General features: G+C 36.6%; 2 protein-coding genes and 1 pseudogene across 2 annotated transcripts; all 3 read left to right on the top strand.

Annotated features, from left to right (window-relative positions):
* The first annotated feature begins 562 nt into the window (after nucleotides 1-562).
* Nucleotides 563-1,514, top strand: LOC122301511 (RING-H2 finger protein ATL7-like). Its single transcript, XM_043112908.1, has 2 exons — nucleotides 563-748; nucleotides 933-1,514. Exons 1-2 carry the CDS (start codon nucleotides 705-707, stop codon nucleotides 1,282-1,284), a joined length of 396 nt encoding a protein of 131 aa, XP_042968842.1. The 5' UTR covers nucleotides 563-704; the 3' UTR covers nucleotides 1,285-1,514.
* A 1,431-nt stretch (nucleotides 1,515-2,945) lies between these two features.
* Nucleotides 2,946-7,900, top strand: LOC122306245 (annotated as a pseudogene).
* A 13,558-nt stretch (nucleotides 7,901-21,458) lies between these two features.
* Nucleotides 21,459-24,821, top strand: LOC122293417. Its single transcript, XM_043101987.1, has 4 exons — nucleotides 21,459-22,232; nucleotides 22,320-22,991; nucleotides 23,100-23,645; nucleotides 24,063-24,821. Exons 1-4 carry the CDS (start codon nucleotides 21,459-21,461, stop codon nucleotides 24,819-24,821), a joined length of 2,751 nt encoding a protein of 916 aa, XP_042957921.1.
* The last annotated feature ends 2,192 nt before the right edge of the window (nucleotides 24,822-27,013 follow it).

Raw genomic sequence — 27,013 nt, 5'->3', positions numbered from 1 at the left:
TACAAAAAACTTCACAATCTCAAATATGGCAAACCCAAATAATCCAGTTTCAACAAACCTCTCACTTCCCTCGGCAACTTCCTAAAGCAATCCCACGAACTTGAGATTCCTTCTGCACCCATACGTGCCAAGAAATCTACCAGACAATTTCCTTGATGATAAACATGCTGCACTCGAAAATCAATATGATGAAAAAATTCTAGAATTTTACTCCAATAGTCTTCCAAGTACCAGGTGTTACAACATGTTCATATGATCCAATTAACAACAATCAAGGAATCAAAGCTTTTACACCTGTCTAGGCCTGCAACCCGGCATGGAATAATCGGGTTTGGTCCCGATTCGACCCGAAATAACAACGGGCCAGAAGTCTAACAAATCCGGCCAACCCGACCAAAATAGAATTGGGTCAAACCCGTATGACCCGACCACAACAGGATCCCCTCTCTTTTTCTTTCCTGTTCTTTCGTTTTCTTTCATTTTCTCGTGAGCCAAACAATCAAAACCACAACAGACCTTTTATTAAAAAAAAAAAAAACATACAAGAAAATTGCACCTGCTTGCTTTAATCCTTCTCTCAATGTGAGTATATTGTTAGTTGTAGTTAAGCTTGGAGCACTGTTTTATAAATTTGCACTATTTGCTGACAGCCGGAGCCTCAGGTTAGTGGCCTTGAACCAGTTTTGGTTGCTGCGATCCCCACCATGAAGTTCGACAATGAGGCTTTCATTTCTATGGAAGATCCACAGTAAGTATAGCCACCAAAATATCTAGTTATTGAATAAGACATACCTTTTATCACCTTTCGTGGAAGAGAAACTTGTTCCTCCTTTTGACTCTTTGACATTTAGGAACTGCTTGTTTCTGTGTAATAATTGATGTTTAGTTCTATTCATTCAAGAAGTTTTGAGGTTAGTCCTTTACTCCTGCAGGTGCTCAATATGTTTGGCAGAGTATCAAGAGAAAGAGGTCTTACGAATAATGCCAAAATGCGGCCACACTTATCATCTCTCTTGCATCGATGTTTGGCTCAGAAAACAGTCTACTTGTCCAGTCTGTCGTCTACCATTACAAGACTTTTTTGGAAGAAGACATATGAGGCCACCTTTGTTTGATATTCCTCAGTCTTTAGATGATCCTGCAAACTCAACGGACAATTCCCAGCGGTGGCTGCTACCTGGCCTTGAGCGTTCGGTAGGAAATGTAAGTACTGAAGGGCATGTTGAATCTGTTCTTGTGAACCAACCGGAGTCAACACCTTCTCGAGAAGCAGAAAGAAGATAGGAATACATGCCTCTGGATCTGGCAAGCCTTTTTCTTTTTTAATTGGAGATTCTTTTATTCCTAAATGTACAGAAATTTCCTGTCTCTTTTGCATGGCTCAGACATAGTTATTCGGAATTGTTGTGAAAAAAGGCCTTAAAAATCTATGGATCAGAATGAAGTCAATTGATATTTGACATTCTCATTCAGGTATCGATCAATGCATTAATTGAAATTATGAAATTTCAGTATATTGTGACTCTATACATATAATATGGAAGAAGAACAACTGAAACTTCCTGAGTTATTCTGCATAGATGGTTTGGGGAACATAGATTGCTACACAGTTGCAGGACTTTTTTTTTTTTTTGGTGGAACAAAGATTGATTCAATTTGGAGATTGCAACACAGATGGCTTCTTTCACATCAGATCTTTTCACAAGTTCGAATTGATAACTTAAGATTGTTCTTAGAGGCCATGCATGATGCATGAAATTGATGTGAGACAAATCTAGATCATTTGAGGGTAAATGTGGAGTCAAAATCCGAACTTAGAATCTCTGTTGTGATACCATGTAAGGTCACTGTTTATCACTGAACTTTAAGTTGACTGTAGGTAAATCTAATCATTTGATTATATTTTAAGACTTTCCTACTCAAATTGGAGGACTAGATGAGTGCTTTGAAATAACCTCAACCGGTCAAACAAGAACAGGAAAATAGGATGATCAGCAACAAACTAGCTTCTTAATCGTGTGCTGCCTTCGCTCCCACTGGCTTCTGCCTTCGTAGACATTTGATAGCATCACGCAGCACTTAGTGTCCATCTCAATCATCCTTTTGCTCGGCACTTTCGCAAACTGAAAATGCCCATCAATTCTGCATCCTCATTGAAGGGTGCCCGCAGCACAGAACTAGCTTTTAATGGACATAATCTCTTTTGAGACCAATACATCATTGTCTTGTTTTCAAATGCAAATGTACCAAAAACATCATAGTCATATTGGTTAATTAATTATTGTTATTATTTTAGTTTAAAGAAGAGGGCAAGCCTAGCAACTTTTTTGGGTTATCAATTTACTTTTGTAAGGGAAATGATTCACCTATAATTCTTTTTATATTTATTTTACAACTTATTTTAAATCAAATAATATAATTGTTCCATTTCATTAAAAAATAATTTCAATTTTGCATGAATACTTTTAAGTAGAGTTTTAAAATAATTGTAGATTAATAGTAGGTTTATCATTTTCCTTTTTGTAATATTTACTCCTTTTGAAAGTGGAGGCATGTCTTTATCCAAAAATTGTAGAGATTTTTTTTTTTTTTTGCAGGAATTTATTTGTATATTTTAGGATGTGTTTAGGTTTTTAGGTCCCGTTTGATTACATAGATAAGATAAGATGAAATAAAAATAAAAATTTGAATAAAATATTGTTAAAATATTATTTTTATTTTGGATTTTGAAAAAATTAATTTTTTATTATATTTCGTATGGAAATTTAAAAAATTTATAATGATTATATGAGATGAAATGATATGAGACGGTTTGATTTGTATAACCAAATTAGGAGTTTCACACATTCATTTTGAAAAAAATAGATTAAATTTAAGATCTACATGAAAAAAAAAAAAAATTATTTTTTTATAATAAGCCTTGCCCATAAGGGACCCTCGGCTACCATTGCAATTTGAAACACAACGTTATCTTCTCGTCACTGCTCAATCCGAAAAACGGAAAAGCCCAGTAACTACTAGAAACGGGCAAGCCAGTTAGCCTGAGCCACGGTCCACCGACCCAGTGGTGGCTCTTTTTGTAGTGAGGCAGTGTGAGACAGAGATAATGGTGGCACACGTGGGAGTCATCTCTCTCGGCTCTTGCTTCCCTCCTCTCCCTCGTCTTCCTCGGCTCTACTCCACCAAGCACAAGCCATTTTCCAGTACGTACGAACATCACTGGAAAAGAAATGTTTTTCTTTTCGAGACTTTTTTCAGCTGAATTTAGCTGTCTGTCACTAATTTGCGCCGTAATGGTTTTACTATATGAATTTCTTGACACTGCCATCATTTATTGGTGTGAATTATATTTATATATATATGGGCCTGATGTTATCACAGAAAATTTATATATATATATTTTTTCTGGAACCTATGTTTTATTTGCGCTGGCTCAATTAATCGGTATTTGTTATTTTTCAGTGGCTGTAATGAGTGAAGATCCAGTCCGTGAATGGATTTTGACAGAAGGAAAGGCAACCCAGATAACAAAAATCAGTCCCGTAGGCGGTGGCTGCATCAATCTTGCTAGTCGTTATGAAACGGATGCAGGTTCTTTCTTTGTGAAAACAAACAGGTAGAGGTATATGTTAAATTGTCAATACAGACGTCCAATTTTGCATCTGGCATCCAAATGATTGCAAACTTGCTTCTGAGTTCTGGAAACTACTCGTGAATATACCAATTTAAATCCTTTTAAAATCAATGTCAAGACTCAAAGGGGCAAATAAATCTTGATTTTGAAACACTTGGTCAGGAGTATTGGATCATCTATGTTTGAAGCAGAGGCTCTTGGTTTAGGTGCCATGTATGAAACCGGATCAATCCGTGTGCCTAGGCCATTCAAGGTGTGCAAGTTTATATTTCATATATATTACGCTAGAATTATAGCTCCCAAACCATTGTCTATTGCATCATTGGTCCCCTGTTTAGTAGAAAAGCTTAACTGAGCATGCTGTTAAGCATTGTAGGTTGGATCCCTACCTACGGGTGGTTCCTACATTATTATGGAATTCATTGAATTTGGTTCTTCCAGAGGCAATCAGGTGAGACTGGAAATTTTTTACGAATAGGAATTATAGGATATAGGTTGTAAAAAAATTCTATTTTTAGTTTAATCATTTGTTGGTTCTCAGTCTGTTCTAGGGAGGAAACTTGCTGAAATGCATAAAGCTGGAAAATCGAAGAAAGGCTTTGGTTTTGATGTAAATAATACCATTGGCAGGTACAATATTCTGGATGGTTGAGGTTATCATCATCATCTTCTCTCTCTCTCTCTCTCTCTCTCTCTCTCTCTCTCTCTCTCTCGCACACACACACACAACTGCACATGCAGGTGCAGGCACATTTATTTATTGATACATTGGGGGAGGGGATCGAACCCATGATCTCCATTTTGGAGATGTGGGTTTGTGCCATCAGGCCACAGGCCGTTGGCTATGTAGGCACATTTATAGTTCTTTGTACCGATTGAGATTTAATAGATCATATATGCTACCTTGTAGTACTCCACAGATAAACACTGGTCATCAGATTGGATTCATTTTTATGGGGAGCATAGATTGGGTTACCAGTTGAAGTTGTTACTAGACGAGTACGGTGATAGAAGCATTTATGAAAAAGGTTATGTTGTCTCTAAAATAATATTTCTTTCCATCAGATTTAAATCATAGCTCGATATACACATGCACCTAAATCGATTTAAAGACATGGTTCAGGCGATGAATTCAACTCATAAGTAAGTATGTGACATGGCTTATTTCATTTTCTGTTTTTATCATTGCTATGATGGGACATTTTTCCTGTTTGAAAGTGATGCTACCATGGAATGTTTACATGCCTTTGTTATTTGCCTTTACTGTTGCATTAACAGGTGCAAGCCAACTGTGAGTTAGCTGTAGAATCCTAAAGTTTCCCTTATGTATCACCTGTATTCTCTGAGATTAAACTAATAGTTGTGGAGTCTAGGATCTTGAAAACTTATAAATGTAATTTCCATTGGAAATGTAAATATATTATTTGAGTAAGTGCTTTCCAAGTAATTTGAATATGATATCTGACTGCGGTATCATGTGAGGCTTGTACTATGTATAATTGTAAGATTGTTGCTCTATTGCTTTTTAGCCTCCTCAGAGCTGATGATGCAGAATTTGGTACTTGAAATACCTGAATGGCTGCCTTTTCATCATAATGCTCTTTTGAATATGTGATAGCATTTCACCAAATACAATGAAAGAAGAAACATATGATATTTGTTGTTGCTGATATATTTGTAGCTACTCATGAATGAAAATGATTAATGGCATGTGACATTTACTCATCATACTTGATAGGTCAAAGGCTGGTGAAGAGTATGGCACCTCTGTTTGACAATGTGGCGATTGAGCCTTGCTTACTACATGGAGACCTGTGGAGCGGAAATATTAGCTCTGACAGAAGTGGCGAGCCTGTTATACTTGATCCAGCATGTTATTGTAAGTTGTTACTCCAAATATGGTTCCGGAACAATGAGTTCTACGTACAGTCCCCGTTGGGGGCCTGCGTGCGCACGAAATGGGTCTTTCTGTCATTTCTCCTCTAATTTTCATCAAATGTCAAAAATGTCCCTGAGTCTATTTTCCCTCTCTCCAGCAATTCATCTCTCCCCTTTGAAAGCTGTTGCACTCTTGGGTTAATCCACTTTCCTTTCCCATGGTTTCCCGGCAACCAAACAGAGATAAAACAAAACGACAACCGAATGTGTTAGCGAAAATGAAGAGACAAACCTTATCTTGCTAATACGAAACCCACTTCCAGACCATAACACAAAACCCAGTTCAAAAATTCAAACTTGGAGGACCAAATGTGAAACCCAAATGTCGAAGGTGTCCAAAAAACTAACAGTGCATAAATAGGACACTCTTTTGACAGTGACCAGAATGTTTGGTTTGAGATTTTGACCAATAGTAGACAAAAACTTCAAATTGTAGCAATGGGAGAGGGTTGAAGAAGGGAGGGTCAGGCATTAAGGACCAAGGTGACCATGTCAGTATAGGCAGGGAATCTGGAGCATTTCGATTTTGAAGGGAGCAAAAAGACAGTGATGTTTGCTTTCCTCAAAATGGTGCTTTTTTCCCAGAACAAATAATCTTGTTTAAAAATAGTTACTTCAACATTGAAAATAAAGATTTGATAATGGTTATGCGAAGCTTTGTTTTTCATAATTTTGGTCTCTGATGTTAGCTTTCGATATTAATTACTTGTGAATGGGAATTTGGGGATGGACATACTCTGGCAGTCTGCCTGGCTGGCTTCAAAATGTGAGAAAGTCAAAGATTTCAAGTTAGTTTTTTTTCTTAGTTGATTTCGACCTGGAGAAGATAGATCCAAACAAGGCTTCTTCAGAACTCCCTTTTTTTTATGCTAATAATAGGACACAGAATACGTTATTAACATTATTAAGTATACCCCTTTACTGTAGAAGTAAGCAGATAAGACACCTGAGGGCCATTATGGTAGAAATAAGCAGATAAGACACCTGAGGATCTTAGAGGAGGCTTCGTTGTCGTGATTGAGACAAAGGTGACTTTGATTTGGGGACACAGCTCCATGTTTTACTGGCAATTTTCTTTGGAGAACGTAGAGGTAGGTGGTGGGGGCATTTCCAGAAATACACTGTTCTGTATTTTTGATAAAAGGGTAGTTTATAAAAGAAATTTGTATTGAGCGAAGAAAAGTGCTAATTTTAGTTGCATTTATACTCCAAAATGGCTACTCAAATTTACACTTAGAACTTCATAGAGTTATTTATAAAGCTCAGTTCCGTAATGAACCAATATGAGATTTGACACTTAGCAATCAGGTCTATCATTGAGAATAAAATTTAAAATCACACCCCAAAGATTTCTGGGATTTGTACTAGTTGCACTTAAAAGTTGCAGTGGATGTGATGGCATTTGTTTGCAGTTTATTCTGATTATAAATTTTTCTATTCTCTAGTGTGTTCAATACCTCTTGAATCATGCTATAGAAATCGAAAACATAAAGCACCACGTGTGATGACACTGAACTTTTGCCATAGATGGACATAGTGAAGCAGAATTTGGAATGTCGTGGTGCGCTGGCTTTGCAGGATCTTTCTATAACGCCTATTTTGAGGTATTATCATCTTCAAACAGATAATTGAAAGTATTTTTGTAGATTTAATAAGCATTTGGTTCAAACGTAACCGTGGTGAATTGCTTAAAACTTGGACTTGAATTATATCTTTCTATTAATATATTCAATTCAATTATATATTACCAAATAAACTGGCCATGTTTTCTAGAGAAAAACTGACTAACCCAATATCAAGCTGATTTGAGCTTGTGTAGTTTATTCTTCTCCCTTCCCTCCACAATCAAAACCTTCTCAAATTTAGCCTTTTAATATCCTTGTTGATATCATCTGAAAGCTCTCTTTTAGTAATAGTTTGTGTCTTCTCCAGGTGATGCCCAAACAGCCAGGCTTTGAGAAGAGGAAAGATCTTTATATGTTGTATCATTATTTGAATCATTACAATCTCTTCGGTTCCAGCTACCGTTCATCGGCCATGTCTATAATAGATGACTATCTCCGGATGTTAAATGCTTAGCATCGAGTCTAAAATGATGACCATGTTTTTTATACGTTACTCCACCTGTATGTACATTTTGCTGCTTCCTGGGGCTCTAATATTTCCATGGGCTGTTCTGTTGAGTTGTACTCGCTTCAATTTTCTGTTTTGCTTTGTCAAATAACGTTTTCTTGTACTTGCTTTGCTTTGGGCATCTTCTATTGTACCGAACGGAACGAGTCTTAATGACTTTTATGCTACTATTGTTAGCACTTAGTTTTGTATTTAGGCTCTTTCTTGTATACTTCTTGTGTACTAAGGCTTTGCCTATGTGTGTGGACCAATAAAATCTCTTTTACCAATAATAATAAAAAAAATAATAATGTTTTCTTTGCAAGAACAAGTATTTGAACAACTCCATTGAAAATTTGATGGTACATAAATTGTTTACATTGCTTTTATAGAGATTGCCTTCCTATTCAAGTTTCTTCATATGTTGGGAAGAAAGAAAAAGGAGTGATGTTCTCTTGCAAGGGTAAAGCACTAAACAAAATAATATGATTGTCTTTTACCAGGGAATCATTTTCCTGGCAATTACACAAAGGAAATAAATTGGTCCATATAACATGTAAACCACTGCTCCAAGACTTCGACTGGACAAGCAAATAGCCTAAATACATCTAGTTAAAAGTAAGAATCCCTATTGGTTTGAAGAAAACAAAAAAGAAAAAAAGAAAAAAAGAAAAAGATTAATTCAAATGAGGGAAATGCTTGAGTCATCGCTGGGGGTTACTGTTGCCCTCCCTTTTTTTTGCTTGATGATTAAGTAAGCGTTTTTAAATAAAGTTGTGATTTAAAAAAAAATATTTAAAAATATTAAAACAATACATATAAAAAAAAGTCAAAAATAAAAACACATACTATAACTCGCGATGGGAGCTAGCAGTGGTAGCCGTAGTGCTACCCTTCAAATGATTAGAGAGATAGATGTTTATGGTAATTATTGTTGCTGTGTGTATTTTTTAAACTGCGTTATCTCTTTCACTTCAAGTCATTAAATTCAGTTAAATAATTGAAAAAGTCTGATCTACAGTAGCCACCATGGTGAAAAAACCCTACAAAGATGAAGAGCCCTTAGGGTTCACGGTTGGGCTACTGTAACACTTGAGGCTGATTTGAGGGTAAGGGAAGTCGGAACCCATGACACAAGCATCTACTCCCACAAACTTTTTAAGAAGTTTAAAGATTTACCACAACCGAATCCACACTCGTGTAATTCTCACATCAATTTCGTTTCCCGGTAGTCTCCAACCCTTGTCTTGTTTGTGGAAGAGAACGTTCTAGAAAGAAAAGAGCCTAAAAACTGAGAAGTGAAAAGCTTTAACTTTGACACACATAGAGGGAGAGAGAGGGAAAGGGAAACAATCATGGAGGGAATGGCAGGGGAAGTAACAGTGGTAGAGCAGGTGGTACTTTCTCTGGAGCAAGCCACCCACATGGCCAAACAGCTCCACACCACCACCAACCCGACCCAACTCCTCCAAATCTACACTTCCCTCCACCAAGCTCACCACCATCTCTCCGTCTTCCTCTCCAAAACTCAACTTTCTCTTCTACCTCCTCTTCTTTTTCCTTCGTCTCCTACCACCGCACCTAGCTCCCTCTCCTATGCAACCGGTGTTGCCACAGCTACCGTTGCCAATGGCAACGATACCCAGCCGATGCAGATCATGGATGGTGATGATGATGCGTTTAAAGAAGTTGGAGAGAATTCGAAGGGCACGCTTGATGTGACGTCCCCAGATTCTGCTTAGGATCGAATGGACATTTGAAGCGTCGGGATATACAACATAAGGTTACCTGCCCCTGTTTATGACATATAAGATGCAATGTTCTTAACATGTATATAGCATTATGCAATATTCGCAGTGGATAATTTTTTTTTTCTTTAGCAATACTATGCACCAAACTAAAAATATCACAAATACTTGAAACATACTTCATACATAAAGGCATATTAAATAACCATGATCACAACACCAGTCCAAAATGGTTGTGATCAAAAGAGTACTGGAGATACAACTCCATAAGTACAAGTAGTAACCTAAGTTAAATACTATGCCATCATCGACATCGCACTGTAGCTTTATCGACCGTGTTCAGTTGGTTAGATTTCGATTCTCCTTCGGGTCCTGTAATAAGATCTACCATTCAGGGGGAATGGTAGTCGAGACTACCACAATAAGATTTGATTACAAATCTCAGTAAGTTAACAAAAAACTCCCACACAGTTTAATGATGCATGCATGGTAGTAAAAGCATGAATGCATAATTAAAGTCGTAAGTAAGCATAGCATAACTTGACATATAGCATGACATAACTGACATAACCTGAACTGAAACGTAAACTGAATTTTACTTGACATGACATGAACTTAAACTTAAAACATAACATAGACTAGCAACATAACATGAACGTGAACTTAAAACATAACATGGACTTAAAACATAGCATGAACATGAACATACATAACATAAACATGAACATGAACTTAACATAAAACTAAGCATAACATGACATAAACATAAACTTGAGATATAATGTGAACGTGAACATAACATAATATGAGCTTGAGCTTGAACATAATATGTACGTGAACATAACATGACATGAACGTGAACTTGAACATAACATAAACGTGAACATAGCATGATATGAACATGAACTTGAAACTTAATGTGAACATGAACATAATATAACATAAACGTGACCTTGAACATAACATAAATGTGAACATAACATGATATGAACATGAGATTAAAACTTAACTTAAATGTGGACATAACATAACATAACATAATATGAACTTGATCTGAAACTTGATTTAACATGCACTTGATCTGAAACTTGACGTAACATAAATTTGGAATATTGCTTCTTTAGTTAACATGAACTTGGACTTGAATTCTGACAATCAAAATGATTCTGCTAGTCCTTTCATCAGGAATATTGAATAATCAGAATGATTTCGCCCAACATATTCCATCAGAGATACTCAGACAATCAGAATGATTTCATCATGAGTAATTTAAAACACGTACCCTAGCAATCAGAATGATTACACCAGAAGTACCTAGTAATACTCTGACAATCAGAATGATTCCATCACGAGTATTTTAAATAAGATACCCTAACAATCAGAATAATTATGCTATGAGTATCTGCATAACCGAACTTGAACGGCATTCTGACAATCAAAATGATTTCACAAAAAGTATCTCGTGTGAATTACAAGTGGAGATGGTCGGACAATCATAATGATTACATCACAAGTATGCTAGACATTACTAACTTAAACGTAACTCGAAAGACATGACTTACTTGAGATGGAAACACTTTGTAACATAACCGAACATGTAACAGTTATCATACTTGATATGACATACTTGCAACAGTGAATATTACATGATATGGCATACATGTAACATATGGCATACTTAACTTGGTATACTTATAACATATAGCAATACATGACATAATAGATTGTGTAACAGATAAATATTCATGACAGAATAAATCATGCGTAACAGATAAACATGCACTACAAGAATCTGGGCTTTTACCGGCGAGTTTTTAATCGCCGTAATATATCACTTATAGCGGCGATTTATTAATCGCTGCTTTATTTATTATATTTGCTGGCGAGAAAGTCACTTAAAATTTCCCAACCACTTATTTTCTTTTAGCGGCGAAACTTTTCGCCGCTATATGTCTAAGCCGAGGCGCCAAACTTAATTGCATTTTATTTCCCTCCCCGCGACGTATTCACAGTAACCTCTCTGCTCTCCGTGTGTTTTTCCATTTCCAATCACCTGCAACTGAAATCCCTTCCGGCCAATCCATACGGTTTCCAAATCCAGTAATCCCCAGTTCCGAATACGTCCCGAAGCTCCATATCTGGCCTCCATGAAATTTTCTTGGCGTTCGAAGGTTGCGAAACCGTTTCCTTCCAAAACCCACTCGTTGCCTCCATTGTTCGGCAAACCCATATCCGAAAGGCTACCAAAACTTAACCAAATTTTCTGTTGAATGCATATGTACACACGGCGATTTCAGCCAAAAACGCCCTCTGTTGTGCATTACCAATATTCCAGAAATTCCCCTAAACTTGCTCTCCCAAAGATCCTGTGTGCGAGGCTTTCCACTCAGAACTAAGCCCTCGGTTGGCGAAAATCCACTTGCTCGGGTGTTGCTCAGCGTGTCCAAGGTATTTGAATACTCTCAAACTCTATTTGTGCCACAATTTGTTCTCCATACATGCATGAACATTTGGCATGTTCGGGGTTACTTTGATTGTATATTGACATGCATAAATATCAGTTTTGGTTTTTTGTCCTTATGGTTTTGTTTTGGTTTTTTTTTTTTTTTTGATCTTCTGATCAAAGATGCTGTGCGTATTGTGATTTATTGGTTGATTTTGAATCTTGGTAGTTGGTAGTTGAAAATAGATATTCAAGTGCTGTCAATGTCCTATTGGAAAGAATTTGTGCAATTGAGGTTAGCCTTAGGGCTAGATTTAGGGAAAGAATTTTGGGTAATGAATAAAGCGGCTGTTAGGTTTGAATATTGTCTAATGTCGCATGCTGTTGATCTTACTTCAGGAAGCTTTATGTTGTGAAACTGACTTTATGGCTTTTAATTTGCTCTTTGTACATCCTCTCTCTTTCATGCTATTTTGATTTCTTCTTTACTCTTTTCTTCTCCCTCTTTTGATAATAACAAATAAGTATGATTCCTCTGTTTAATAGCAAAAGTGTTCTTTGCATGATGAAGCTAATTTATGTACCTACGTTGTACACACTTTGAATGCTTTCTACTAGTGAACTGTTGGGCTGCCTTAATTGACAGCAGAGGCATATGAGATGCTCATAAGAAGTGCATCACTTTTTAAGGAAGTGACATTAGCCATAGCAGTATATAGGGGATTATTTATTTGTGCACTTTTGTTTGCTCAATGAAATAATATTCTTTTTATAATCAAAATTTAAAGCTAAACTCATGCTAACTTATCAAGAATAAAATAAAAACTCGTGCTAGAAAACTGGGGCTTACTCCAAAAACTTGCAAAAAGTAGAGACCAACCAAACCATAACAGCTTGATTGACATAGATGTAGTTACCTGCCACTATGATAACTAGACAACTAATACCTCTAATATATTTAGCTGGTTTATACTCTAAAAGCCTATATTTACATTAAGATGCACTTCTAAAACCTGTTTCCTTTAATCTTTGTAATCTTTGAAAGGATAAAGGGCCCAGTACATTGCATATTAGTTAACAACTGTTTGTTTAAGGTACAATTGAGGTACATGCTTTTTTAAAGAGAGATTGCTGAGATACTGATAAAAACATTGCAAATGCTGATGCATGTTGCATCTCGTTATCTTGGCGATTTCTTGTAGGCATTTCTCTCTCTCTCTCTCTCTCTCTCTCTCTCTCTCTCTCTCTCTCTCTCTCTCTCTCTCTCTCTCTCTCTCTCTCTCTCTCTCTCTCTCTCTCTCTGTGCATTGTACAAATTAATTTAAGCCTTAATATGGTTCATCATGGCCTCTTAATGAAAATGCAAGGCATCTTTGTAGTCATGAATTTTTTTTTTTGTTTGGTGGCGGGAGCTATGGAGGGGGAAGGGGATAGTGAGATGTGAACCTCTATCTCATAGCTCCAACAAGTACTGATGAGTACCAAAACTCACGAAGGTTAATAGTTCTAACGAAAGACTATCTTTAATCCAAATAACGCGTATGGTACTTTTAGCTCATACTAATATGTGGTCTTTTATTCAACCAAATTATCTGAGGTTGATGCTTGTTCAAGGATTAGATAACAAGGTACGTATATAGTACCTCTGATCAATGAGGCCTAGCTAGATATATAGTTGATAAAGTACAGAACTTCAATATATGCTGCTTGTTCATAATTAAGCACTATAACGATAATCAAATTATGTTAAGGCCGGTAATCAAGTATAGAATAGGTATTTACAGTCATTAATCCTTCCAACTTCTAGATATATATTTTTGTTACTTTAAAGTTCGTAGTCATTAAAAAATAAATCCCCTAGCTCGTTCTTAAACTAGCTTCATCTAGTAAAATCCGGTTGCCGTTACTGGTAATTAAGACAGCATTCACAACAGTTTACTGTTGAATTAGCCTTAGATCATTTGCAATCCATGCATGCATATGATTGCAGCATAATATTTTAAATGCCTATATATATATACATATATACATACTAGCTTGTTGAGACACGCACTCTGTACACAGTTGCATCCTCAATTAATTTAATTACATCTGCTATTAGTATATATCAGTCCCCAACTAATTTCCTCCTAGATAGAGTTGCAGCATATAGATCAAAAGGGCATATTCAAGATACACAGAGAATCAATAATTGCTTGTCCAAGTTAATAGATTTAGGAGGACAGGTTGTTCAGAATATATGTTGGGTGGATTATAGTGTTGAAGTGTCAAAAACTTAGTGTTGAAGTGTCAAAAAGCTGGTTGCCTTCTAGTTAAAGTTTCCCTGCTTCCTCCCAATACATGCCACATTTTTAAAGATTTTGTAATTAATTACATCTATTTCAGCTGCTGTTTGTGTAAGGGATGGTAGATGACTTTATTTTTTGACTTGAGGCAAACATGTGAATGAATTTCCAATGTATGACATTATGGGCAAAGTATTTCCGAGATGCTTGTGCTGGGTGTTAAGTGCGGCCATTGTCTTGGCAAGTGGAGTATAAATAAGAGTAACGCAACTTCATTAATATATTTGCTCAAATATGTTCATGTACTTTTTAATCACCATGTCAGATGAGCTTTTCTGGATGGTTTTTCAATGTCTCTAGCCTCTAAGGAATTCTACGGATGAAAGTGTAGAAGAAATTTTGTTTGAAAATTTCTAGATTGCTTTTGAGAATTCTAGGACCAAAGTCCAAAACAAACTTTTTTTGGTTAACACTGTGCTCGTGAGATGGTTTCAGCCAACTTAACTGGTAATAGTTTTTGGTGTTGTGACTGAGAAATAGATTTGGGTTTAAGTCTTTCGATGCACATGACTACTCAGATCGCTTTCTGTTGCTTAAAAGTCAGTCCACTACATGTAGGTAATTAGGAATCAACCTATCTGTCAAATCATATGAGATAATTACTTGGAGATTAAAGTACAGCTTTAAAATTAGGTTGGTGGTTAAGAGTATTAGCCTCTAGATTTTTAGCGTTTGACCATTTTATGATGTTAGATGCATAATGATCCACTTATGCATATTTCTGTTAAACAATGGTAGAAGACTTGCTTTATATGGTTACAAGTTTAAGATGGTTATCCAGTCTCTAAATGAGGGGTTGAATAATTTTATCAAATGTAACTTTTTTTTTAATCCCAGATTTTTAATTGGTTGCTACTAGACAAATGTTCCACCATATAGCCATAGAATCTCATCTTAGGCTCACAAGAGATGGAAACACAGAAGTGGTGTCACGAAATGGGAAATATTGTTGTGCAGAGTACCCACTTTGCACTGTGAGGGATCCTGCTAAGGATTGAGATTAGCAGTGTATAAATATTATACCCAATACTGCCTTCTATCTCACATGAATTCTTTTGTTGTCTTTCCTCTCTTAGATGTCCGTATCAATGTATAGCAATATCGATTTGTCGGCAGTGTGTATGCAGGACCACTGGGAGCAGTATTGATTTAAAAGTGGGGTTGACTGAGCCTTTGAGAGGAATTGGGCAGACTTGAGCAGCCAGGGGTGAGTCCCTTACTTTGTTTCATATTGAAGGTAACAAATGCTGGAGTATGCTGCAAATCTCTACCTTTTTTTCAAGTTTTTCAATAAATCTGTAACTTAGATGGATGTTTTATGGTTTTGTCAAATATATTCCACCCTGCTGAAAGTTAGAAATTTTTTGAACACATGTATACATTGTCTGATCTTTTGTTGTATGCTTTCTCTAGATACAACAACTCTATTTCGTGAATGTCGCTAATTGTTCTAGCTTTTCTTTCACTTTGATAGTTTCACATGACTACTCATTACTTTTGAGTAGGACTCACGACATACTCACGACAACAACAGTTGACTGAAAATATTGTGATACAATATTATAATTCAACTTTGATGGTTTAGGGGTGTAATGAGTTTATTTCGAACTGTATTGAGCTGATCACACAAATCGCTATTACTATGATTTTTTATTAAGTATTAAGGTAGAAACAACTTCCTTGAATTTTCCTTTTCAAGGAATTGAATGAAAAGTTCAAACAAAGAGCTTCGATTCACTCGCCTGAACTTGTCTTGTCTGAACCTTCTTATGTTAGCGGCACATATTTCTTTAATGCGTATCTCTGCATTAGTCCTCACACCTGCATAAAGCATGTCGAATGACAGGTCTCATGACTCTAGTTGTCTTCTAAAGTAGTCATGAGGTATTTAGATTCATAGATCTAATGAAGCTACTTCTGAATATTTAGCGGGAGCTATGCCTTTTGGGTTCTTCAATGAACTTCTCGATTACTTATAGAAAAGTATTTTCAGTAAATAGTATAAACACCAAGGCTCATACATATATCGCCTGGAATAATTTTTAGTACTGTACAATTGGTCATTGAAATATGTGTACATAAATCTCTTTGGATTCTCTTTCAGTAAATTGAAGTAAAGAACATCTCACCCCATAACTAGAATGCTATTATCAGTTTAAGTCCTTGCCCAAACATTCTATTGACGCCCAAAAAATATGATGTACAGATACAACTAAGTTTCTGAAGGCATTGCTTTTCGTATAAGCATTTGTTCTACTCTATTTTTCCTAATTCCTCACGAGATGGTGTGCCATTAGGTACTCCCAACAACTGTCATATAGATCCATATGCTTAACACAATCCTTAGGACTACAACTTCTCTCAAGGAACATTAAATTTAACTAAATCCAATTTACTTTAAGATAGGATTTCTACTTTCACACACCTGAACATTTATTAAGTTAATGCTGTTATTATACTATGACTGCACTCTTCTGATGTTTGATGGCTTCTCTTCTAAGAAAACTGCACCATTAAATTAGCATTATTCCTCTCTTTCAGAAAAATAACTTCAACATCTATGCCTCCCTTGCCCTAACACCCCACCAATCCAATCATATGGCTTTGATAACAGAAGGGGAAACCAAACCCCAGTTCCATCACCTTTCTGCTGAAATGACAAAGTAATTGAATATTAAATTTATTTTATATATAACATGTAATACTAATGCCGAGTGCTAAGAAGAAAAAGCATGCCATGTACTGATGATGCCTTTGCAAGGGAAGAGTACAGTGGCGGAGATACACGCATCTCAGGGGCGCCATGGCCCCCTAAATTTTTTTGAAAAATTAAAATATACCTTAGATTTTATTCATAATTTTATAAATATAGAAAATGGCCCTCTAAAAAAATGTATAATCTCTATATACTTTAAAAAATTTTATAAAATTCTAATATACTTAGAAATATCTTTTAAATTTTTTTCCTATAGTCTCAAAATTTTGTATAATTCCTATATATTATTTATTTTCAAGAGTGTGGTCTCATCGAAATTAAATCAAAACTAAGTTTAAGAGAAATAAGAAACTTATTAATATGAATCCTAAGGTTTTTTATTATACACTATTAGGCTTTTTAATTTGGAATCAAAAATAAAAATACAAGAGAAAGCATTTAAGGTTAGTCATTTATATGAAAAATAGTTGAGAGGTTTTATTGCCTAGACTTCGTTAAGCAAGAAAAATCTTATTTAAGGTCTCTATTATATTATTATATGCTTAATATGATATGAAAATATGTAAAATTTACATAAAGCTTAATAAACTACCTTACATATATACTATAATGAAAAATAACATTCTAAAAAGTTACTTGATAGTTTATACAAAGTAAATAAATTCTAAATATTTCATTAGAAAAATAATAATAGATGAATATTATGTATATATTGCAAATTATCGAAGGTAAGATGAAATATTATCGTCAAAAACCTAAAACATATATTAAGATGTTTTATTTTTATGTATATATTGCAAATTATCGAAATCTAATTCTATATATATATATATATTTATGTTTTAATGATTTTTAAATTTCAATATATCGCACACTAGAAAATTTGGCCCTCCTTCATAAAAATTCCTGATTCTGCCATGGATGGCAAGTTGTTTTTTGACGTGTAACTAGAAGGTAAGATGAAAAAGCACATAGAAGAAAATGGGACAAGCCGGACTTTGAGAAAGACGTGCATGTTCAAGCTACAACTTGGCAGTTTCTTTTTTTTTTTGTAATATATATTTGGGGAGGGGGTTTCGAATTCCAGACCTCCATTTTGAAAGCTGAGGGGTTATGCCAGTCAGGCCACCGGCCTTTGATAGAACTTGGTAGTTGGTACAAGCACTATGCACACATAATATAACCATTGCCTAAGATTTTCAAAATAATTGGTGTTTATGGGTTTTACTTGTATTATTAGATTTGGTAAAAGTATTATTTTATAAGTTTTTTTCCTTAATCTTTCTGTAAATATGTTTTGGCCTTTGAAATTCTTTATACCAAAATTTGTGAGATTAACTGTTCTAAGAGTCATCATGCAGGCATAGTCTCATCTAATACTCTCTCGATGAGGAAGAATAGGTGGAGTGTGTTAGTCTTGGTGCTCTAGGAGTGACTAAGGGAGTGTGCTTCCCCTTAATCAAACTAAAAAGATTAAGGCATGAAGAAATGGAGGATCTGAAAATGCAATCGGATCAATTCAGTCTTACTGAATATGAGAATTCGATAAATTAAGTTAGCTCTATTGATTTGAATAAAGTTGCGAAGAAAGGAGAGAGTTGTTTGGTGAGTAAATTGTGCTCTGATCGTTGAGTTGGGAAAGAGGTGGTGCGTTCTACCATGGCTAAGATCTAGAGAGTTGATAGCTCATTCACTTTCTAGGAAATCAGTACAAATATGTTCGTTATCACCTTTTCTTGCCAGAAGGATAAACGACAAGTGCTAGAAGGCAGGCCTTGGCTATTTGATAATTGTCTATTGGTCCTTAAGCCTCTTGATGGTTTTATCCATCCACTACAGATGAATTTTGATTGTGAGTTTTTTTGGATTCAAATGTATACTCTACTGTTTGTATGTATGAAATGGGAGATTGGAAAGCAAATTGAAGATTCGATAGGGGTGGTTCAGGAGGTTGATGTTGAGGAGGATGGATCTGGATGGTGAGGTGCTCTGAGAGTTAAAGTTGAATTGAACCTAAAGAAAGCCATTGCTCGTGGAAAAACTGTGAATTTACTGGGAAAAAAGCATTGGATTTCTTTAAAATACAAGAAATTACCTAGAATATGCTTTAATTGTGGTATGATTGTCCATGGGGGTAAAGGATGCTCTAATTCAGGCACAAGTGCAACAGTGAAGCAGCATGGAATCTAGCTTCGAGCAAGTCATCCTATGCGGAGGAAGAGTGGAATTCCAACTGATGAAAGAGCAACTCCTAGTGTGAGTAAGGGAAGATTCGTGCTGAGAATTTAGGGAGAAATGATGGAAAATACCTCATTCTGATCCTGTACAAGCTGAGGGATCAAGATCTATGGAATCTAAGTAAAGGGGTGGATGGACTGAATGTGATTGGTGTGAAAGAGTGTGTTGCTAGTGATTCATTGCTGCCATCTCTACACAATGAAGAAGTTGGTACCGTGCTGGCCAACCAGGTGCTTGAGGAAAAGTTTGAGACAACTGCACTAGAAATCTGAGTGCCTCTAAGACCATCTGTACGAGAAGGAGCATGACAAGTTCTACAGAAACAAAAAAAGAAACAGGCACAATTAAAGGCCAGAGATCAATTGACAACACTGAAACATAATGATTATAAGAGGAATGAGGGTGATGGAGTGCTTAGTAGAGGGAAATGGAAACGAAGAGTAAGGAATACAGGTAATTTTGTTAAGACTGTGTTGCCTGGAAATAGTAAACGTAGTTTACAGGTTGTTGATGAGGGTGTTGTTGTAAATGAAAATCCTGTGAAAAAAGGAAGGCTAGATGGGGTCTGTGATGATGATATGTTTTCCAGGGGATTGGTGGAGGGTATATCAGCCTTGCCAAATATTATGAAAATCTTAAATTGGAATTACGTTCCCCGGACAATTCAAGACCGCTACCTTTTGGTAAAGGATAAGAAGTCTAATATAGTTTTTCTCATGGAGACAAAACTATTAACAAGAAAATTTGATGTTATTAAAAGGAAGTTGGGATGTGATGGCTGTTTTGTGGTGGAAGCTAGAGGTAATTGCCTCTACTATGGAGTTAGGAGGTCAGCATTAAAGTACTTAATTTTCACTTAGTACCATATCAATGTTACTGTGATACATGATGATGGCATGAGAACGTACCTGTAGGTGTTGACTAGATTTTATGGTCAACTCGAGGCCTCTAAAAGAAGATTAATGTAGAGTTTATTTTCACTTTGGAATGAATAGTTTAAAGTGGATTTTAATATTTCTATTGATTTTGATTTTAGCTAAAATCTCAATCATGCTTAGCAATCTTCTCAATCATGCTGAAACAGTTAAAAGCATTCATGGCTATCTTATGGGAAGGGGCCAGATTATCATTTTTCACCTATTTTTTGTAGATGACAGCTTACTATTTTGCAGAGCACAAGCACAGGAATGGACCACCATCAACTCTTTACTTAGTATTTATGAAGAGGCATCAGGACAAAAGTTAAATAAAGACAAAACTGCAATATACTTTAGTGCCAATACTCGACAAGAAACAAGAGATTACATCTTGAGGATTGCTGGTATGAGAGCAACTTCATGCTATGAAAGGTATCTTGGTTTACCTGCCCTTGTGGGAAGATCAAGATACAAGGCTTTTAAAAGCATCCTTGATAGAGTAAGGAGCAGAGTGAGTAACTGGAAGGCTAACTGGAAACGACAAAATAAATCTTCCATTACTTCTATAGAACTGAAACAGTAAATTTCAGTTCTATAAAAGGAAGCAAAGACAGGGAACCAGACCAACTCAAGAAGATTTAAATAAACTCAAATATGCAGGTCATCATATGGATTAACTGTCCATCATTTTTGAAAACCTTCATTTGTGAGTGTTTTGGTTACACAACCAATTATCCTTGAACCGTACATGACTATAAGCTTGAATAAGTTAGTTAATAACACAAAATAGTGGACTCAAACCCGAAATAATTTTGTTTCATGTCTCTCTTTCTTGTATATACTGAACTCAAGACGCATACACTTGCGTTTCCTATAAGGATGAATTATACAGTTTATAGCTGTATACTGGCATGTTTATTACACAGCACTCTTGTCCCATCAAATTAAGTACTCTCATCCTACATTTTGTCCAACCATTCTGGAATTCCATAATATATATTATGGAACATATTATGATCAAATTACCTTCAAATTTCGACTCATCAACTACCTACGTTGATGGTCTCTGTTTATCTAACTCTCTTTTCCACATTTATTATTTTTTTAGATGGAGAGAAGTTGGATGAACGAGCCCGATAGAATTTTATCACCTGCATATGCCGAAGGTGTTAAAATATTCCTCACACAAGCACGAAACCATGCGGGCACACGGGATCGCATTCGGTGTCCATGCCGTACATGTCTTAACAATCTGTGGCTCCCTATATTTGAGGTTGAATCTCATTTGTTTATTAAAGGGATCAATCCAAATTACACCAATTGGATATTTCATGGGGAGGAGGAGACAACATTGGACGTCAGCGACGATGATGGTGGTGACGAGTTTATGGCCGGAGATGAGTATATCGATGACATGCAGCATATGTTGGATGACGTATGGGCATGCACCTTTGTTGATGTGCCCCAAGAAAACACTGCCAAATACTCCACCAATACCTGAAGATTCCCCAGCAACTGCTTTTGACAAACTACTGGATGATGCTCGACGTCCTCTTTTCGACGGGTGTACAAAATTCACAAAGTTGTCATTCATTGTCAAGTTATTACACATCAAATCAATCGGTGGATGGTCAATTAAGTCATTTGACATGCTCCTTGATCTGTTGCAGTCATCTTTTCCTGATGCGCTCTTGCCACAATCATATGAGGAATCAAGGTCTTTGGAGCGCGGGTTGGGTTTCAAGCACGACAAAATCCATGCGTGCCCCAATGACTGCATCTTATTATGGAAGGAAAATGCCACTCTCAATGAATGCCCTGTATGTAAGGCTTCGAGGTGGATGCCAAATGCACACGGCTCATGCGTTATACCTCAAAAAGTGTTGCGCCATTTTCCATTGAAACCGAGATTGCAGCGTCTTTTTATGTCTACAAAGATAGCAGGTGATATGAGATGGCATAAAGAGCAACGGGCGATAGAAGATACTAGTATGAGACATCCGGCTGACTCTGAGTGTTGGAAGAGATTTGATGAACATCATAGTTGGTTTGCTGCGGATCCACGCATTGTTAGGCTCGGTCTGGCCTGTGATGGATTCACTCCCTTCAACAACTTGGCTAAGCCCCATAGCATTTGGCCAGTGATCCTTGTCCCGTATAACTTGCCGCCGTGGTCATGCATGAAAGATCAATATTTTATGACTTCTTTGATTATTCCTGGCCCAAAGTCACCAGGGAATGAGATCGATGTGTACCTGCAGCCGTTGCTTGATGAACTGCTTGAATTGTGGGAATATGGGGTATCAACATATGATGCCGTATCTAAGGAGACGTTTATGTTGCATGCTGCATTGTTGTGGACAATCAATGACTTTCCTGCCTACGGGAATATTTCTGGTTGGTCAACAAAGGGAAAATTAGCTTGTCCGTCTTGCAATGCCGAGGGTGACTACAATTGGTTGAAATATGGCCAAAAACATTGTTATATGGGACATCGACGCTTCTTACCGCTAGATCACATATGGAGACGACGGAAAGGATTGTTCAACGGTAAAGAAGATCATCGCATGCCGCCAAGAGATATAGGAGGATACGATATTCTGACTCAATTACAGATGATTGGGGATTTTCAGTTTGGCAAATCTCGAAGGAAGAGAAAACGTACTGCTGAAGAGCTGAACTGGACAAAGTGTAGCATATTCTTCCAGTTACCTTATTGGTCAACACTTCAACTTCGGCATAATTTAGATGTTATGCATATTGAGAAGAATATTAACGAAAACATCTTATTCACTTTAATGAACACTCCAGGAAAAACTAAAGACAATATAAATTCAAGGCGTGACTTGGAGATATTGGGTTATAGAAAAGAATTACATTTGAGGCGTGAGGGTGATCATGTAACAATGCCACATACACTGTACACATTACACGGAGATGAAAGGCATAAATTTTGTGAGTGGCTGTCGGAGATCAAATTTCCTGATGGGTTCTCTTCCAATATCTAGAATTGTGTTTCTCTACGTGATTGCAAAATTGCCGGGTTAAAAAGCCACGATTATCATGTTTTCCTTCAAAGACTACTCCCAATTGTTGCTGGGGGGTTTCTAAGAAGTGACATTACCTTGGCTTTGATTGAACTGAGCACGTTCTTCAAAGAGTTGTGCGCTCAAACACTGGATGTGAATCGCCTATCTCAGCTTCAAACTGATATCGTCACCATTCTATGCAAACTAGAGATGATATTCCCTCCCTCATTTTTCGATGTCATGGTCCACCTAGCTGTCCATTTGCCTCGTGAGGCCATACTTGGGGGTCCAGTACAATATAGATGGATGTACCCATTTGAGAGATACCTTGGAAAATTCAAACGGTATGTTAAGAATAAAGCCCGACCAGAAGGTTCAATAGCCGAGGCCTACATTCACACTGAATGCCTGACTTTTTGCTCTATATACCTAAAAGATGTTGAGACGAAGTTCAATCGAGCGGACCGCAATGTTGATGCTGACGAAGAAGAGACTATAGATGGATTCATAATTTTCAATCAGAAAGTTCGTTCCTTGGGTTCAGTTTCTAATGTGCAATTAGAAGATAAGCTCTTTAGAGCAGCCATTTGATATGTGCTCAACAATTGTCAGGAGATTGGACCATATATACAGTAAGCATCAAAGAGTTTTTAAAAAATCTACTTCCACTCAAACTTAACAAGTTATTATATATGCACTACTCATAACATCATGCATTTTGCTTGGCGATTCTGTGCACCAAATGTAGGGAACACTACGAGAAATGTAAGGTGCAACACCCAAATTGCATCGATCGCATGCATCAAACTGACTTTCCAACTTGGTTCAAGCACCGTGTAAGTTCTTTTGAATACTTATCTACATTTATATATTATGGACTTCAATCATATGTTTTGAAATGATGACAATATACGTTATGAATTTTCAACAATTTTGGTATAGATCCAGGAACATCGTACCCAGCATCCACATGATGTGTCCGCTGATCTGTATGCGTTAGCTTGCGGGCCTAACCGTTGGGTTGCATCATATGATGCTTGCATAATAAATGGAAAAAGGTTTCATACGAGACAACTTGAACTTCATCGGCGTACACAAAATTCTGGGGTGTTGGTAACGGGGGACGAGGCCACAAATAACGCTGACTTTTACGGTGTTATTAATAATATCGTAGAGTTACACTACATGGAGTGGCGTCGGGTATACCTATTTGAATGTGATTGGTTTGATGTTGGTGATCAAAAACGAGGGGTGCGGGTGGATGACCATATGATTAGTGTCAACATGAATAGGACTTGGTATAAGGGTGAACCATTCGTGTTGGAGAGCCAGGCTGATCAATGTTTCTACATAAGAGATTTAAGATCGAAAGGGAATTGGGGTGTTGTGCAAACCTATACAAATAGGAATGTATATAACATTCCGTCAGTGTCACGGAATCTGGAAGATATTAATGATGGGGAGCCAAGTACAAATGAGGCCGATCAAGAAAATGAGTCTTCTGATTACTATGAACCAGTTCAGTGTGGTAATGCAGATCCAATGTCAACTCCATTGGATAGGAATGATATACCACCTAGCCATATTGAAGCACAAGAAGTCATGGATGTGCATGGTCAATGCATAGATTCAACAGGCTTTATTAATGATGCCATGATTTCTTCTGGTTCCGGAGATGCGTATAGTGAGGGGGAATATTAAGATGAAGAGGACCTATCAACAGATGAAGAGTCTGTGTCAGATATACCATGAACACTCCAAAAACTTCTTCTACTTAAGGTTGGTACAACAGATTACCTGCTTGAATTTGGTACATATTCACATATCGTTAAATATTGATATTGTAGAGTCATGACTTTTTTGATTTAGTTAGACTAACACGGTATGTAAGACTCCTTTGCTGAACCACAATGTGTACATCATCATATGTTTGAGTAAGTTTCTAATGGCTGGAAGCCATTTTCTCTTCTAGGTACAACTATTTAGTAGGTAGGTCCATCATTATGCGGGCAGACATTTCTAACACGCAATGGTCTTTTATTGCAAGGCCTTTTCTTGGGTTAGACAGCTTCTCCATCATGCTAGTGTTCACAAGTTGGTGCAAAACCTGGAGACACAGTTGAAGGAGCTTTGCAACTGACACAGCATGGAGAAGGTCTATCTCTCTCTCTCTCTCTCTCTCTCTCTCTCTCTCTCTCTCTCTCTCTCTTAGGTAAATATATTTAGCAACTGTCAATTATCCATTTATATTAATAAGTGGTTGTGGATATACGGAGATTAAAAACGGATTCATATGATACTGTGTGTGAGGGTCATTACAGATATCAATCCCCTATCCGAAAGGGTTTCTCTATGCACATTTTGATTAAGACAAAATTCTGGTATTAACTATACAATCAGATTAATATCTTTAATTGTATAAAACCCGAATATGAGTTGAAAGGTGCATCTTCCTACCATACATATAAATTTATATCAAAATTTATAAAGAATGAATATGGGTGGAGGGGATAGTTTATATGGATGATTGCATAGAAATAGCCTTATGTGTTGTTGGGTGTGCAAAAAATATATTATTATGTGCGTGGGTAGATTTTCCCCATCGGTGGTACTAGTTAAATATATTACACATAATATATTTTTTGATCTTTTGTTGAAATATAGTTTCCGGATGCTTTTTGCCATAAGGTAGATATTTGTGCCTCTTCTTGCTGGAGGGGGAATCATGTCTCCTTTTGCATCCACAATATTAGATAACAACATGGAGCTCATATGTAAACGCAATTTCCTTAAAAAGCGTTAGAATTGGATCTCATTTCAATGCATATGTAGGACCAAATATGAACTGCTATATGTTACTGATAAAGGGGTAAAATTGTGACTAGCAATATTTCTATATATCTGTGCATGGGTTCTGTTACCAATTGAATGCTCAAAGTCACAAACTTCATTAATCATGTTAAAAAGCTAGCAGTGTTTGTTTCCGATGAACTTCCATGAAACAATAATGGGTGATCCAAGGAGGTTCAGGCAGATTGGTTACAAATATTGTGGGCAACTCTGTTAAGGTAAGTGGATATAAAAGCCCTTCTTTCAATTACCCCTGAAAATAATTTTAACACCACCTGTATACAACCTAGCTATTAAACTTTAGCTAGGTTTATATTCTTAACTTTACTTCATAAAGTACATCTTTCTTTATTGGCAAACCCAAGACTATGGTTGGCTAACTCAGTGTCTAGTGCTCAAATATTTTCACAACCTGTACCCAAGCTAACAAAGGCCACGGTTAAATTTAGCTTTTAATCTACTGAGTAGCAGTAGCTCTCCGAAATCTGTCCATTTCGGAGTGCCAATAACATGCATATTAAGTTTTCGGCTATGAAATATAAAGCCTTGACTGCTGGCTTCCAGACCAATAATACGATGTTCTGTGATTGGGAAAAAATCTGTTTCTTATCAGAGATTTTCACAGTTTATTTCTGAAAATCGAATTAGCCTTAGAATATTAATGAAAGCCATCTTACTTTTTTAGAACTAGTAATACATTGTTGATGGAAGCCGCTATTCTCGTCATGCAATAGTGGATTGGCTCAAAATCCAATATGCAACCAAATCCGGCATTACTCAGCACGGGGCCCAGTGCTGCGACCCCAAATGCATGAATTTGTTTGGGGAAGACAAGAATGATGATGCTAGGGTGCAGTGTTCTCTGCAATTGGAAAAGGTACTCAAATCTCATTTAAAAGTCAAATTTGAAATATAAACTCTGCCAGTATAGTGAAAGTTTTCCCTGCTACTCGACCACTTATTTTTAACAGGTTGATGCCTTTTTTAAAGCTTTGCTGTCCAGACTGCAACCTCATTTGAAAATATTTTGTGTGCTTGGATTG

Source organism: Carya illinoinensis, chromosome 1 (genome assembly GCF_018687715.1).
Source record: "Carya illinoinensis cultivar Pawnee chromosome 1, C.illinoinensisPawnee_v1, whole genome shotgun sequence".
Lineage (NCBI taxonomy): Eukaryota > Viridiplantae > Streptophyta > Magnoliopsida > Fagales > Juglandaceae > Carya > Carya illinoinensis.
This window is presented reverse-complemented; position numbering and strand designations above follow the sequence as displayed.

Excerpts from the sequence above, each read along its gene's own strand:
- LOC122301511 (XM_043112908.1), top strand. The coding sequence starts at position 705 with ATGAAGTTCGACAATGAGGCTTTCATTTCTATGGAAGATCCACA. Across the intron at positions 749-932 it reads ATTTCTATGGAAGATCCACA|GTGCTCAATATGTTTGGCAG; the intron begins GTAAGTATAGCC and ends TTACTCCTGCAG.
- LOC122293417 (XM_043101987.1), top strand. The coding sequence starts at position 21,459 with ATGATGGTGGTGACGAGTTTATGGCCGGAGATGAGTATATCGATGACA. Across the intron at positions 22,233-22,319 it reads AGCCCCATAGCATTTGGCCA|TCACCAGGGAATGAGATCGA; the intron begins GTGATCCTTGTC and ends CCTGGCCCAAAG. Across the intron at positions 22,992-23,099 it reads TGAGGCGTGAGGGTGATCAT|AATTGTGTTTCTCTACGTGA; the intron begins GTAACAATGCCA and ends TCCAATATCTAG.